Source organism: Phascolarctos cinereus, unplaced genomic scaffold (assembly GCF_003287225.1).
Source record: "Phascolarctos cinereus isolate Bilbo 61053 unplaced genomic scaffold, phaCin_HiC Scaffold_5;HRSCAF=322, whole genome shotgun sequence".
Lineage (NCBI taxonomy): Eukaryota > Metazoa > Chordata > Mammalia > Diprotodontia > Phascolarctidae > Phascolarctos > Phascolarctos cinereus.
The window spans coordinates 51504192-51520572 of record NW_027555958.1 but is presented as its reverse complement, the minus strand read 5'-3'; the positions used below and the strand labels follow the sequence as shown (position 1 = coordinate 51520572).

The window sequence follows — 16381 nt, the reverse complement described above, 5'->3', positions numbered from 1 at the left end:
GATGTTTGAGTTTGGAGGGGACAATGGAAGATCCAAGCTGGAGATGTTCATGTCAGTACAAGAACTAGAGGGCCCGAGAGAGGTAAGATGGTTCAAGAGGTATGATAGTGGACATGAGACTGAAGTTCCTAGAAAGGGGTAGAGAGGAGAAGAAGACCCAAGGCCAAAGAGTTAGTTAAAGTTGGAAGAGCAACCTGGAAATGAGTAGAGGAGGGCACTAAGGGTAGGAGTGAGGGTGAGTGCCAGACATGGGTTACATTGGCCACCCAAAACGAAAGGTTGTTCAAAGGTCACTGAGGTGGGAGTGTTGGGGGGGGGGTTAGAAAAATAGAATTGGTGATGAGGAACAAGGAGTATATACCCATCTCTAACCCTGGTCCAGAGAGTTGGGATAGTAGAAGGATTGACCCCAAGCAGAGAGGTTTACAAGGAAGATGATTTCCTCAAAGGAGAGACAAGAAGTGAAAAGAATATTAGTTGAAAAGCTCAAGGACACAGATGATTTCAGTGATAAGAAAGTAGAGATCTCAGAAAGCACAGGGAATTGATTAGGTGTAGCATGATACAGGGGAAAGAGTATTGACTCTGAAATCAAAAGATCTGGCTTGGAATCTTCCTATCACTCACTATCCATGTAAACTTGGGCAATTCACCCAACCCCTCTGGACCTTAGTTTCCCCATCTGTAAAATGAGGGGTTGAGTCGGATAGCTTCTAAGCTAGATAACCTTTAGATCTCTTCCAGATGATCTCTATGGTTCCTACTATAAACTTTATTTTTTAACCTTACATACCAAAAATTGAGCTATAGATAAAGGATTCCTTGAGCAGTATCATAGCAACACAGATTCTGAGTTGGGGTGGTCCTTAGAGATCACCTGGGAAATCTCTTCATTTTGTTGTTGAGTCGTTTTTCGATTGTGTCCAACTCTTTGTGATCCCATTTAGGGTTTTCTAGGTAAAGATACTGGAGTAGTTTGCCATTTCCTTCTCCAGCCCATTTTATAGATGAGGAAACAGAGGCAAATAGGGTTAAGGGACTTAACACAGTAGTAAGTGCCTGAGGCTGGATTTGAACCCAGGAAGAGGAGTCTTCTTGACTCCAGGCCCTCTATCCACTCTATCCACTGTGCCACCTAGCTCCCCCATATGTTCATATACATGGACATACTAACATATATACACATATATCTATATGTATATATGTATGTGTAGACACACACAGATATAGATATAGATATAGATATAGATATAGATATAGATATAGATACAGATATAGATATAGATATAGATATAGATATAGATATAGATATAGATATAGATATAGATATAGATATAGATATAGATATAGATATAGATATAGATATAGATATGGATATAGATGTAGATATGGATATAGATGTAGATATGGATACGGATACGGATGCGGATACGGATGTGGATACGGATGTGGATACGGATACAGATACGGATACGGATACAGATACGGATACGGATACAGATACGGATACGGATACAGATACGGATACGGATACAGATACGGATACGGATACAGATACGGATACAGATCTAGATACGGATACAGATCTAGATATAGATATAGATCTAGATCTAGATATAGATATAGATATAGATATAGATATAGATATAGATATAGATATAGATATAGATATAGATATAGATATAGATGTAGATGTAGATGTAGATGTAGATGTAGATGTAGATGTAGATATAGATATAGATATAGATATAGATATAGATATAGATATAGATATAGATATAGATATAGATATAGATATAGATATAGATATAGATATAGATATAGACATGGATATGGATATAGATAGAGATATAGATAGAGATTTTTTTAAAGACTGGGTTTCCTCATCTAGCCTGGTCTGGACTTGCAGGGATTATTCTTGGGCTTGGTCCCACTACTGATTGACATAGGAACTTCAAACTGTTTTGTTTCTGATCTGGGTGAGTTCTTCCCCCTCTTAGACAACCTGGTTGCCTCCAGCTCCTGGCGGCCACAGCTCAGAACTTTGGAGTTAATGAAATACAACAGCCTCAGCCTCTTCAGCTGCTAAGATTTCAGGCACTCACCTACATGCCTGGCTAATTTCTATATTCTTGAGGTCAAGGGACCTTAACTTGTATTTCTTCCTATGATGCCTATCCAGTCCAATTGAACAAGCATTTCTTAGGCATCTCCTTGCAAAAGTAGGTGAGTAGCATTAGAATGTTACAAAACAGTGAGCCCCATTGGGGAAACTAACAGAGAACCAGCCTAGGAGTCAAGAAGACCTCCCTTCAAGTCCTGCCTCTGACACTTGGTGGCTGTGTGACTTTGGGCAAGTCATTTAACCCTTATGTCACTACCATTTAGTAAGCAGTGTCAGGGACACTGGGGATAGAAAGAAAAACAAAACCAGTCCCTGTTCTCAAGGAGCTCACAGTCTAATGGGGGAGGCAATGTGCAAACAAGTATGTGCAAACAAGATATCGATAGGATGAATTGGAATAGTCTCAGAAGAAAGTGGCTAAGGTTGAGGAGGAATGACCGAGAAAGGCTTCTTGCAGATAGTGGGATTTTAGCTGAGATCTGAAGGAAGCCAGGGAAGCCTGGAGGCAGAGATGAGAAGGGAAAGGTATGTGGAAGAGTCAGTGAAAATGCCCAGGGTCTAGAAATGGATCACAGAGGTCTGGGTCATCAGATCAGAGAGGAGGTGGAGGGGGATGAGGTATAGAGTGGATAGAGTGCTAGGTGTGGAGTTTGTGAGTTCAAATCTGGCCTCAAAAACTAGCTGTGTGACCCTGAACAAGTCACGGACCCTGTCTGCCTCAGGTTCCTCATCTGTCAGATGAGCTGGAGAAGAAAAAGGCAAGCCATTCTAGCATCTTTGCCAAGAAAACCCCAAATGGAGTCAGGAAGGGTCAGACTCGACTGAAAAAAGTAACTAAATAACCTCTCCTTGATACTCTGTTCTTCCTAGGTTTTAGGGACATCACTCTCTCCTGGTTCTTCTTCTACCTGTCACACTGCTCCTTCTCAGTCCACTTTCCTGGATATGTCCATTAACCTTAGGTATCCCACAGCACTCTTCTCTGAGTCCCCTTCTCTTCTCCCTTTGTATTATTTCATTGTGTCACCCAGCTGCCCACCAAGGAGAAGGGGATGAGCAGTAGTGTCAAAGGCTGTAGAGAAGTCAAGAAGGCTGAAGATACAGAAAATGCCATTTGTTTTGGCAAGTACAAGATAATTAGTAAATTTGGAGAATGCACTTTTGGTTGAATGATGAGGTGAGAAGCCAAACTGCAGATAGTTAAATGAGTGAGAGGAAAGTAAATGGAGGCATCAGTTGTAGTGAGCTTTTTCAAGGAGTTTAACTGCAAAAAAGGAGAGATATAGGTAGATAGCTAGTAGGGATGGATAGATCAGGTGAGGGATTTTTTAACATGGGGTACACATGGTTATGTTTGTAGATAACAGGAAAACAGCCAGTAGAGAGGGAGCAATTGAAGATTAGTGAGACAGTAGAGGTAAGAGAGGTACCAGTCTGCAGAAGATAGAATGTACTGGGGTCCCTTGAGCATATGGAAAGGTTTGCCCTGAAGAAGAAAAAGACCACTTCCAGGGAGTCATCTCAGACCAGCTATTGTTAAACTTTCGACGTGAGCATTTATATCTTGGAAACTAGCAACGACTACAAATCAGAGCTTGCTCAGTTGTTCCATTGATTGTCTAGACTGGAGAAAGTGATGAAGAAAAATGTTAATAACACAGATTAAACTTAAAAGTATGTCATGTATACATTTTCTTTCCAGAAAGCTGTTTGTTAAACACTTACTCACACACCAGTAAGCTACTTTTTTGTGTGAGACAGGAGTAAAGAAAGGGATGCTGGCAGAAAGCATCTGAGTGATGACAAAGAAAGAAGGCAGTCTCTGCAAATGGCCCCAATAATTTCAGTGAAGTATGAGGCAAGGTTGTCAGCTAAGAAGGCAAGTGAGAGGACAGCTGTGGGAGGTGCTGTGGGAAATGGGATAGTGAATGGATCAGAGAGATGTAAAAGGATTGCCTTGCCTTAGGAAGGGCCCAGTTGAGACTTTGTAGCACAAACTTGTAGTGGTCCCAATCAACACAGTTTTGTACCTCAGTTTCCTTACTAGTAAAATAGAATTTGGACTTGGCCTCTACCACTGTATATTGGTAGAGGGATTTCCTCATCATGAGTTCCTCATACCAATGAAATCACAGCTCCAAACCAAATACCTACATACATACATACCGTAGTCAAGGATTGAGGCTATATCTTTCTCAGGCTGTGAGATGACTTGTAGATGTGGAAATGTATTTCAAAGCCCTTTTCCTTAAAGAACTATTTCCCCAAACCAGGAACCGTGTTCCTGGTTGAAGCTTTGGACTACTCACAACCCAATCACTGTGAGTAAACTCCTCCCTCCCCCTCACTGCTCTTTTGACATAATTACTCTCAGTATTTGAAATGCTTATCTCTAGCAGTCCTCATCTATACCCAGAGAAATGGGACCATTCTTTTCTTCATTTATTCTTCCAGCTCACCAGCCCTTCTATGACAAATCACACCATATCAAACAAGAATTAAGAAGATTATAGGGTTTCAGAAATAAATAAAATATTATTTTAAGGGAAAGAGGGGATAAGGGTGTTTGGTTTTTTGGGTTTTGTTTTTCTTTTTGGTGACCGCTGATTTTTTTATAATGCTGTCCAGAAAGCAAGGAATAGCCTGAACACAAGATGGCAGGAGACACAGAGGCTTTGAAGATGGTTTTGGGAATAGTTGGAGTCAAGTTTGTGTCATACCTCACTAGGGTAGCAGAGATAGGCAGAGGTGTATGTAGAAGGTACCCAACCTAGATTTCTGAGATCAAGGATGATGTCAAGGTTACTGAATTTAATAGGTACAAATTAAAATGGAGAGCATTAGGCTTAAAGCTTTTCGTGAAACACACTCCCCACCTTTGGCATACTTGACAGAAGCATGCTGAGATTGCATATGTATTGCAATTTGACAAATTGTCTGGGTACTACTAGGCAATGTTTTCGTGTTTCCAAGAGACTGGGCCATTGTGAAATTTTTTTCCCCTGCAGTAAAACCAGCCTGAGCCAGACTGGCTGGGTATCTGCTGCCATGCTCTTCTCAAACATGACTCTTGCTGATGAAACCAGATGGGAGCATTTTCTCCACTTATTACAGGCCTGTTTATAGTGACTTTGTTTTTATTGCCAGCCATACAGGGCCTTCAAATGGGAAGAGGGAAGTTATGTTTTAAGGAAAACAGGTGAGCAAGCAAAAGATTTCTGTCTTGTCATTCCCTGTGTGTGAGCCATCCAAGGGACAGAGAGTGAGAGAGAATGTGTGTGTGAGAAAGAGGAGAGAGAATGCAAAAGAGAAAAGATAGGATGTTAGAGAGAGAGAATGCAAGAGAGAGAGAAGAGAGAGAATATAACAGAGAGAGAAAGGAGAGAGAATGTGTGAGAGAGAATGTAAGAGAGAAAAAAGAGAAAGAGAAAAGAGAATGAAGCAGAAAGGAAAGATCGAATGTAAGAGAAGGAGAGAGAAGAGAGAATGTAACAGAGAGAAAGGAGGGAGAGGGGAAAGAGAGAAGGGGGAGAGAGAGAGGGGAAGGAGAGAGAGAGAGGGAGGGAGAGAGAGAGAGAGAGAGAGAGAGAGAGAGAGAGAGAGAGAGAGGGAGAGAGAGAGAGAGAGAGAGGGAGAGAGCAAGCAAACATATGGGCATCTTGTTATAAAAGCAAAAAGCAGCGCACACATTACCTCCCTGAAGCTTGTTGCCAGACAGACTGATTATCTCTCAGTTTCTTATATGTTTATTGTAAAGAAAGTAAATCAAACTGTGCTCTAGATCGTCAGGCAGGGGTATTTACTATCAACATGAGAGGGAACAGAGGAGATATGAGCCCAGAAAGGCAAGGGGGTGCTCCTGGTCTCAGTAAAACTGAACACAAAGGAGGTTGGGAAGAGATTAACTCAGGAGAGGTTTTGGAAGGATGGCTGGCTAGACCGCATTTCTGTCTTCTAAAAAAAAATTTCAAATATCTGAGTGGGAAATATGTTTTAGAAGATTAAAAACTCTTCAGGGATAGTCTAGAAAATTGTACTAGACTTACATGAATGACAAATCATTTCTCTCTTTCCTCCCCGCCCCCAAAGCATTTTTTTTAAATGACAGATGTGTTCTTGCGACTTGCAAAAGAGGATTTGAGTCAAGAGCTGAGGAGGACAGATCCACGTGTTGTTGGGATGGCCCTTTTGTTTAACTCCCAGAGAAAACTGGGAGGGGCAACATGTGGATAGTGGATAACAGCCTCAAGACAAACAGCACACCAGCATTTTTCTGTGCAGTTAGAGTCAGCCCAAGAACCTAGGGCACAATCTGGAACAAAAAAAAAAAAAAGAGAGAGAGAAACCATGGAATCATTAACAGAAGAAGCTGTGAAGTATTATCTTATGAATAAGGTAAGGATGAATGTTTCTGTCCCCCTATCCCTCTGTTCTCTTGCCATTCACTCATCTGTGTAGATACTGTGGGTTTTGAGGAGAAAATTCTTATGGAGCCCCTTTAGGCTTAAAGGTAATCAACAAGCATTTACAATGTGCCAGGCACTGTGCTAAATACTGAGGATACAAAGAAAGGGAAAAAAAAATATGGTCCCTGCCCTCATGAAACTCACATTCTATCACGGAAGGAAATATGCAAAAAAAAAAAAGTGTACAAAGATATTATACACACAGATACACATAGGCACATATATGTATGTATATGTGTATGTATATTGTATGCATTGCAAATGGAAATAACCTAGAGCCGTCCCATTACTTCTTCCTTCTTAGGGTTCCTTTAACGCTTTTTAGTTTCTTTCTTAGGATTTCTTTGCTGATGATTCCGTCTCTTTCATGTTTTCCTATTTCACCACATCCCCTTGGAGTCATTCAAAAGCTGCTTTGTAATCGTTCTGACATTTCTCAAGTCAATTTTGTCTCCCTGACTGGACTGGTGAGCTCCCCCGGAGGCTGAGACAACTTCCTTTGTTCTTTGTGTATCTTACAGAGTGCCTAATACAGTGTGTCCTGTACAAGGATGGCTTCATTTGGCCATGTTTACTAAATGCCCATTAGAAGGAGCCCAGAGCCCAGCGTCACTCAGCAGTGACTAAGAGTTGTGGTGCTCCCAGCTAGTATCAGAAATGAACCCAGGGCAAGTGGCCAATTTCCCTCAGTTGGGGGGGGGGAGCATGTGGGAGGGAGGGAAGACAGGAGGACACTATCACCTTCCAGTAGGGGAACTCAGACAGAATGGAACTGCCCACTTTTATAAAGAAAGAAGGTGTTCACACCTGGTCCAGGCATCTGGTAGCTTGCTTTTGTATTTAACTAATTATCTCTGTTAACTGGGTAATGAGCTCTTTTGTTTCTAGCTGGCCAGGAAAGGTAAGTCAGTGCCTGCTGGTAAATTCAGTACCCTCAGGCAAAGAGCTAACTGTCATCACCTAGTTAGAGTTCTACTAAGGTAATACAAATCCCTCATTCAACAGATAATGAAACTGAGTCCTAGAGAGAAGTTCAGAAGAAAAGGGAGCAAGGTCTGATAAAAACAATAAGCACCTTGAATAGTTTCAGGACTTTTCAAGGACTTTCATTAAACCTTCTGGGGAAAAAGTCATTCTCATTAATTAATTAATTAATAAGTATTATTTTTATATTTTGCCACCTGAGAGTTCTTAGGCAGAGTAAAAGGAAAAATGAGGTAGGCAGCTGCTCACTATAGGTATAATGAGAACTGTACCTTTTTAACTCTCTTCGGGACTAAAGGCCATGCTATTAAGGGTAATAATACTCAGTTAATATTCACTGAAGATTTGTCTTTAGAGGTGCAGAGCTCACTGTAGGTACTTTGTAGATGTTTTTAAAACTTTGTACCTTTACCTCCTGTTATAAAAATTGAATCTATCAAGTAACCAGTCCTTTTACACTTACAGTTTAGAGGGGAATCCATATACCTGAGTTTTCTTTGTTCAATGTTCAAACTTGAATTATTGTTAAAGTTCTAGGTAAGCAAAATTCTTTCTATTATTCTTCCTATCATTGTTTTAAGTAGCTCAGCAGGGAGCGTCTGTAATGAATTTAGAAGCATTAATCGTTGGAAAGATCTGCATTATCTACAGAGTAAAATCCAAACTCCATTGAAGGCTCTCCATTGTATGGAGTCATTTGACCTTCCCAATCTCTTGAAAGGAACATTGATTTTATAACCAGAAGAACTACTTCAACTGGACACATTTGCCTGCTGTCATTCATTCATTCATTCATTCATGTACATGTATGAATGTGGTTAATAATTAGTGAGTCTCTGTCCTTCCTCTTATTTTGTCTTTTGTCTCCTACCTCCTACTTCGAACATCCCCCTATTATATTTCCCTAAGCCATATTCCTACACTCCTTCAGAACTATGCTTAAGATTCATTTGCTCCATGAAGACTTCCAAGGTTAGAATGATTGGCCATCGGCTACTCTAAATACTTCTATGCCTTACTTGTGCAGGTTTTCCATAATCCTCTATGAATGTGCCCATCTCTGCTTTATTCATGTCCATCTAGAAACTGTTATTTAATAAATATTGGGGTTTACAGCTCCTTATCAGGCCTTTGGGGAATGCTTATTTAAAAAGACATGGTTCCCATCTTCTAGGAATTTACAATCTAATCTTTATCTGTCCCTAGTTATCAAACTATCTTGTCTTCTCCTTTAGAGTATAGTATTCTTGGAGAACAAGAGTTACATCTAACATATTATTTTTAGCTCTCTGCAGGACTTAGGATGATGTCAGCAAGGGAAAATAATATTCAGCACATACTAATTTAATATTTATCTTTCGAGATAAAGAGGAGATGGAGAAGAGGACAGGTAAAGATGGAGATCTGGGTAATATCACAGTACAATACCATGTCTCATTGGAGAGAGGTGGAGCCCACAAAAATTTGGGGCCCCAGGCAATTCTTTCTTTAAAGTTGCCTTTATTATTTTGATGTGATCTCTGATAAATTTCAACCAAAATACTCACCTAGAATAATGACTTCTTTGGGTCTCAGATTCCTCATCTGGAAAAAAAAAGAGAAGGAATTGAACTAGATAACCTCTAGGCCCAATTTAGCATTAACACGTTCTGTGATAACTGAGAGACAGCAAAGTGAAGTTTATAGGGCACTGAATTTGGAGTCAGAAAAACCTGGGTTTGAATCCCACTTCAGACACTTAACAGACATGTAACCATGGGCAGTTCACTTAACCCTCAGGGTCACATTCCCTCATCTGCTAAATGGGGATAATAATAGCACCTACTGTTATGAGGGTCAAATGAGATCATTTATATATGGTGTTTCTGCAAACCATGAAGTGCTATTTAAATATCATCATCCTCATCATTATTGTTTTTGTTTTGGTAAAAATGCTCTACATGAATGTGTTATTACACATTTGTGATTCTCTTAGGTCTATCATTAGTCCATATGTGTAGACTCTCCACACAGTTCTTTTACTGTCTGTTACATAATAAAACCATAACAAAGACAAGCTTTTAAAGATCTTATATGACAACTTACATTATATTTTATATTGTAACTATACAATTGCAGTTCTTTTAAAACCATATATTTTTTGGTATGTTGTGAAGGTGTGGTGTTCTATGTCAGTAAATCCCAAAGCCTGGAAGTTCCTATCAACCTGGAAAAGTTTCGAGTTAGGTTTAGTGATTATAGCTCATGTGACATTTGTCTAAGGAACAAACAAACTGAGTTTGCAATCTTGGCAACACTCAGAATAGTTGAAATCTGTATCATTGAAAAGAATGCCCTACTAATAAAATTATAGATACTTCAAGAATATGATGATGATAATGAGGGAGAGGAAGAGTGTAGAGTTGAGCTTAATGCTTTAAGATTTGAAATTCACAGGGGCAGCTAGGTGGTGCAGTGACTAGAGTTCTGGCCTTGGAGTCAGGAGGACCTGAGTTCAAATCTGAACTCAGATACTTGACATTTACGAGCTGTGTGACCCTGGGCAAGTCAACCCCAATTGCCTCACCAAAAAGCAAAAAAAATAAAATAAAATAAAAGATTTGAAAGTTAAAGTTTTGAAAATATTTCACACACCTCATTTGATCCTCACTACAATCCTATGAAGTAGGTACTACAGGTAATATTTAATATCATCCCCATTTTAAGATGAAAAAAACTGAGGCCCCAGAGAGGTTGTGAAAGATCTATGATCACATAGCTAGCAAATATCAGAGGTAGGATTTGAACCCAGGTCTCTTCCGGCTGGGGACAGATTAAGATCCTTATATAGGCTTAGTCCAGGGTAACCTAGTAGGTTACCCTGATCTCTCCCCACACCTGGCTTAACTTCTGTCTGTCTCCTTCATAGATCCTTTGGTTAATGTATTTTTATAAGTGGATCTAATAATATGATATTTCTTAAATCTTGTAATTAAAAATCTTTTAAATTAAATTTTAATTTTAAATTTGATTTTGAACCTAAAATTTAAATTTGATTTTAAATTTAAATTTTAAATTGAATTTTAAATTTAATTGAATTATATATCTTTTTAAATTAAAAATCTTTTAAAATCTTGCAATTGTATAGTTACAATATAAAATATAATGTAAGTTGTCATATAAAATCTTTAAAAGCTTGTCTTTGTTATGGTTTTATTATGTAAATATTTATTATGTAAATATTTGCATATAAAGTATTGAAATGTTGAATAGTTTCTTCATAATCCTTTATAGTTGTGCTCCCTGTAGCTACAAAATATTTGGACCTTTCTCCTACCTCTTTCTATAATGCCCACTGCCTCTCTAAAGAAGAATTTTTAGTTAATTTTTTTTGGGTACTCTCTGCAGAATCCATGCAGCTTGTTAAAAACAAGCAAGTCTTCCTTTATTAATTAACTTAGTGAATACAGAATGGGAGAAATCATCTCCCAGAGGTCTTCTGGTTTGGACAGGGCCCCAAAGTCAAAATGGGATTTGAAATGATTTCATTGTAGGTTTCTTATCTGGTCAGACAGAGTTGGGTTGTTTTTTTTAAATACCTTATTACAGGATAGATCTGCTGATGTGGCTTGAGGGAAGAGACCATATGATTTCTTTCTGTGTTTTGCAAGGCAAGGCTGAGGTTGTGGGGGCCAGCTTGGTGGCAGGTTTCTACTTGTGGAAGTTTCTCCTTGTTTGGACAAAGCTCTACATGATCAGACTCCCTCAGAACAAATCTTCCCCCATGAGTAACTATGAAGTAGTAGGTTACCCTGATCTCTCCCCACACCTGGCTTAACTTCTGTCTGTCTCCTTCAACCCTGAAGTCGAGATCACTTTAACATACCCCTAATTTGACCTAAACAGGAGTATAGACTCACACAATATGTGTGCTTCAAGGGACCACCACCTCTAGTCTAAACCCCCTCAAAATGAGGAGGGCTGGACTAGTGGGTGAAATGCAAGACTAGACCTGTAAAATACAGGTGAAGAAATATAGCAAATATAGAATCATAGATTTGGAGTTGGTTGGGAACTGAGATCCAAGAGAGCTCAAAGGAGCCTACATTTAGACCTGGAAGGGAAATTTCATATACATACACACACATACATACATATATACATACATACATACATATATACATACATACATAATGGGGCAGCTAGGTGGTGCAGCAGATAGAGTGCCAGGCCTGGAATCAGGAAGACTCATCTTCATGAGTTCAAATCTGGGCTTAGACACTTACTAGCTGTGTGACTCTGGGCAAGCCTGCTTGCCTCAGCTTCTTCATCTGTAAAATGCTCTGGAGAAGGAAATGGAAAACCACTTCAGTATCTTTGCCAAGAAAACCCAAATGGGGTCATGAAGAGTCAGACACGACTGAAAAAACCGAACAACAATAACATACATAATACATTCACACATATGTATGTATACATATATACTATATATGTATACATACATAGTATTTATCTACCTGTCCATGTGTATATGTATATGTATATGTATATGTATATGTATATGTATATGTATATGTATATGTATATGTATATGTATATGTATATGTATTTCTTTCACTGCAAAACACAAACCAGCCCTGAATCTGGAATTTGTGGTTGTCAGTTCCATAAATCACCCATTTGTTTTATCTGTCACATAGGGAAAGCAAACCTACATCATGACAGTTAGTGACACAGAATTGCTAATGAAGCAATCAGGTTTGGTTTTGTTTTTTTAAGACATGCTAGAAATTCTGTGGCCAACAAACTATTAAGAACCTCAAAGACATAAAATAGAAAATTACTGAAATGACCAAGGTTTTGTGAAAGGGCTTGTGGTCCTAGATCTGCTGGCTGGGAATATCACTGAAAAGAAAAGACATAAATGAATGAGCTCAAATGCCTGGGGAGAGAGGGGAAGGAGAGGAGGTTGGAAGAGAAAAGATGTAGGGAATCATACCTTGGGTGGCAGCTCCAAACTAAGAAAATGGCTTAGAAAGTTGCTTCCAAAAGGAGTGATTTCCCCTTCATTAAAGGTCATAAAGAAAAGGCTGAATGACCACTCGAACTTCTGTACAAGAGAAATTGGATGTAATCTCTGAGGGAAGACATTAACTGCGGTATAATCATACTAGAAAAGGAGGAAGAGGCTGGGTAATGGAGGGCTTTAAAAGCTAAAGAGGATTAGACAATCAGCCTCTGGTCTTTCACTATGGGGGCCAGTATCCTCAGGTTTCTGCATTCCCATTGTGGTGGTATCTCTTCCCTACCCCACTGCTGTCCCAAGGAGCAAGCCTTCTATGCCCATTGAACAAAAATGTCCCATTGAGACTTTGCCTCCAAGTTCTCTTCTAACCCTTAAGATTCAGTGATTCTGCTTAGTAGAAAGAGCCTGGAAGTCAATAGAAATGAGTTCTAATCCTGCTCCATGAGTCTTTCTATATGATATTCAGAAGTCATTTTGCCTCTCTGAGTCTCTGTTTTTTCTTCAAAGGGTTAGAGTAGATGGCGTTCTGTCACCCTCCTTCACACTAGGACAGAAAGAAAACCTTTACCAGAGGAGGCACAGGAACTTTGGGACCACTGGCCTATGGGAAATAGCCAAAGTTCTTACTTGGTGGTTTCAGGTAGTATTCATACTGGAAGACAAGGCAAAATTCAGAAGGGTACCTATCTACATCTCTTTTCAATCTTATCTCTTACTTTATGCTTTTAAATGCTTGTAATCTGTTATTTTTACTCAATCAGTTTCCTTTATCATTCCCTAGCCCTCAATTCCTCCTAATCACATTCTTTGTTCTCACTGTGGCCCTTCAATCCTCACCACCTCCCCCCACCCCCAATGGCTGTTGCTCTGATTTCCCTTTCCTCCCCTCTCGTTTCTCCAGTTCCTCAGACTATTCCAATTATCTCAATTCTATTCCTTCTTGACTTCTCTCTAGCATTTGACCCTGTTATCTATTCCTGGATAATGTCTAATTTCTGGGATTTTGTGACATCACTCTTGGTTCTCCTCCTACCTGGCTGACCACTCCTTCATAGGCCCCTTTTTTGGAATATCATTCATATCTCACTCCCCAAGGGGGTTTACTCCAAGGCTCAGTACTGGGTACTTTTCTACATTCTCTGACTTGATGATTTCATCAGTTCTCCTGGCTTCAATTATCATCTCTATGCAAATGACTCCCACATCTATGTGCCTGGTCCTGCTTCTCTCTCTCTCTCTCTCTCTATCTATCTCTCTCCCTCTCTCCCCCCTGATTTCTGTTGTGTTCAGTCATTTCAGTCTTGTCCAGCTCTTCGTGACCACATTTGGGGTTTTCTTGGCAAAGATATTGGAGTGGGCTGCCATTTCCTTCTCCAGCTCATTTTACAGATGAGAAAACTGAAACAAGCAGGGTTAAGTGACTTGCCCAGGGTCATGCAGCTACTAAGTATCCAAGGCTGGATTTGAATTCAGGAAGATGAACGTTCCTGACTTAAGGTCCAGCGCTCAACGAACTTATGGCACCACCTAGCTGCCCATGTTCGTTACCATCCACATATTTCAAACTGAATGCCCATGGACATCTCAAACTCAAGATTTCCAAAACAAAACTAATTATATTTCTCCCTCAAGCCAATTCTTCTTCTAAACTTCCCTATTTCTAGGGGCAGAGCCAAGATGGTGGAGTAAAAGCTGTAACTTGCTCGAGCTCTCCCCCAAACCTCTCCAAATACCCGTAAAAAATGGCTCTAAACAGATTCTAGAGCAGCAGAACCCACAAAAAGAGTGAAACAGATTTCCAGCCCAAGACAACCTGGATGATTTATTAGAAAGGTCTATCATGCCAGGCTGGGAGACAAAGGCAGTTCAGTGCTGTCATGCAGGCAAAACAGGCCTCAACAAACCTGGGCCTCAGGGGACTGAATAAAGGGCACCTATGGAGGTTTCCAGACTTCTCAATTCACAAACGCCAAAGACTACTTAGAAGGTCAGTAGGAAAAGTCTGTGACCACAGTGAGAGAGCAGCTGGGTCCCAGCCCCTGTGCCAGCACAGCCCTGAGGCAGTGACTGCTTCCAGAGCTCTTGGCCCACAGAATGAAGGGGAATCTAGTGGCTGATCAGAGGGAGATTACAGTGATCTCTTTGCTGGTGCAGGATTCTCTTGCTTGGATCTGGGTCACAGTTCTGGGTGGCAGTCCTGGGGCAAGAAGGAGTACTGGTGTGATGAAGCTTGTATTGGTGGTGGAGAATAAATCCTCCTCACAGTTCCAGGGCAGAAAAGAGTGCTTGTGGTCACTCATAGAGCACAGCACAGGCCAGGAAAGGAATAAACACCTCACCTCTTATCATACCACCTTGGAAGAACTGAAAATTTAGAAGTATCTCTGAAAACAGCTGCACAAAACCCCTGAAGCTTGGGACAGTACATTATCCACAGTAGAAGCAGACCTTTACCTTAACAAAGAGTTTAAAACTCAAGTAATTGGATGAAAACATGAGCAAACCGCACACAAAAAAAAAGTCAGACCATAGAATCTTTCTTTGGTGACAAAGAAGATCAAAACATACACCAGAAGAAGACAAAGTCAAAGCTCCTACTTCCAAAGCCTCCAAGAAAAATATGAATCAGTCCCAGGTCATGGAAGAGCTCAAAAAGGATTTTGAGAAAAAAGAGAAACAGATAAAAAACTGGGAAGAGAAATGAGAGTGACGCCAGAAAATCATGAAAATCTAGCCAATAGCTTGCTAAACGAGACCTAAAAAAATACTGAAGAAAATAACACCTTAAAAAATAGCTTAACCCAAATGGTAAAAGAGGTCCAAAAAGCCAATGAGGAGAAGAATCTCTTAGAAAGCAACATTGGTCAAACTGAAAAGGAAGTCCAAAAGCTCACTGAAGAAAATACTTCCTTAAAAATTAGAATGGAGCCCATTGGAAGTTAGTGACTTCATGAGAAATCAAGACATTGTAAAACAAAACCAAAAGAATGAAAAAGAGAAGACAATGTGAGATATCTCATTGGAAAAACAACTGACCTGGAAAATAGATCCAGGAGAGATAATTCAAAAATTATTGGAAAGCCATGATCAAAAAAAAGAGCCTAGACATCATCTTTCAAGAAATTATCAAGGAACACTGCCCTCATGTTGTAGAACCAGAGGGCAAAATAGAAATGGAAAGGATCCACCAATCACCCCCCCCGAAAGAGATTCCCAAAGGAAAACTCTTAGGAATATTGTAGCCAAATTCCAGAGTTCCCAGGTCAAGGAGAAAATATTACAAGCAGCCAGAAAGAAACAATTCAAGTATTGTGGAAACACAATCAGGATAACACAGGATTTAGCAGCTTCTGCATTGAGGGACCACAGGGCTTGGAATATGATATTCCAGAGGGCAAAGGAGATAGTATTACAGCCAAAAATCACCTACCCAGCAAAACTGAGTATAATCCTTCAGGGTAAAAAATGGATATTCAGTGAAAAAGAAGACTTTCAAACACTCTTGATGAAAAGACCAGAGCTGAATAGAAAATTCAGCTTTCAGATATAAGACTCAAGAGAAGCATAAAGAGTTAAACAAGAAAGAGGGAATCATAAGGGACTTATTATGGTTGAACTGTTTACATTCCTATATGGAAAGATGATATTTGTAACTCATGAGACCTTTGTCAGTATTAGGGTAGTTGGAGGGAAAAAAATTATATGTATAGATAGATTGATAGATAAAGGGCACAGGGTGAATTAAAGGTGAAGGGGTGATATCTGGAGAATAAAATTAAGGGGTGAGAGAGGATTATACTG

At 39.8% G+C, this 16381-nt stretch overlaps 1 protein-coding gene across 2 annotated transcripts in view; it reads left to right on the top strand.

Annotated features, from left to right (window-relative positions):
• MAB21L3 (mab-21 like 3) overlaps positions 1–16381 on the top strand; it is a 41293-nt gene that overhangs the window by 594 nt on the left and 24318 nt on the right. Inside the window, exons 1-2 of one of the 2 annotated variants that reach the window (XM_078154938.1) lie at positions 5156–5324; positions 6215–6520. In XM_078154938.1, coding sequence (XP_078011064.1) covers positions 6473–6520 — 48 coding nt within the window. In that variant the 5' untranslated portion in view covers positions 5156–5324; positions 6215–6472. Of the gene's footprint in view, positions 1–5155; positions 5325–6214; positions 6521–16381 lie in introns of those variants that run through there. The other variant, XM_021002566.2, reaches the window with a different exon arrangement.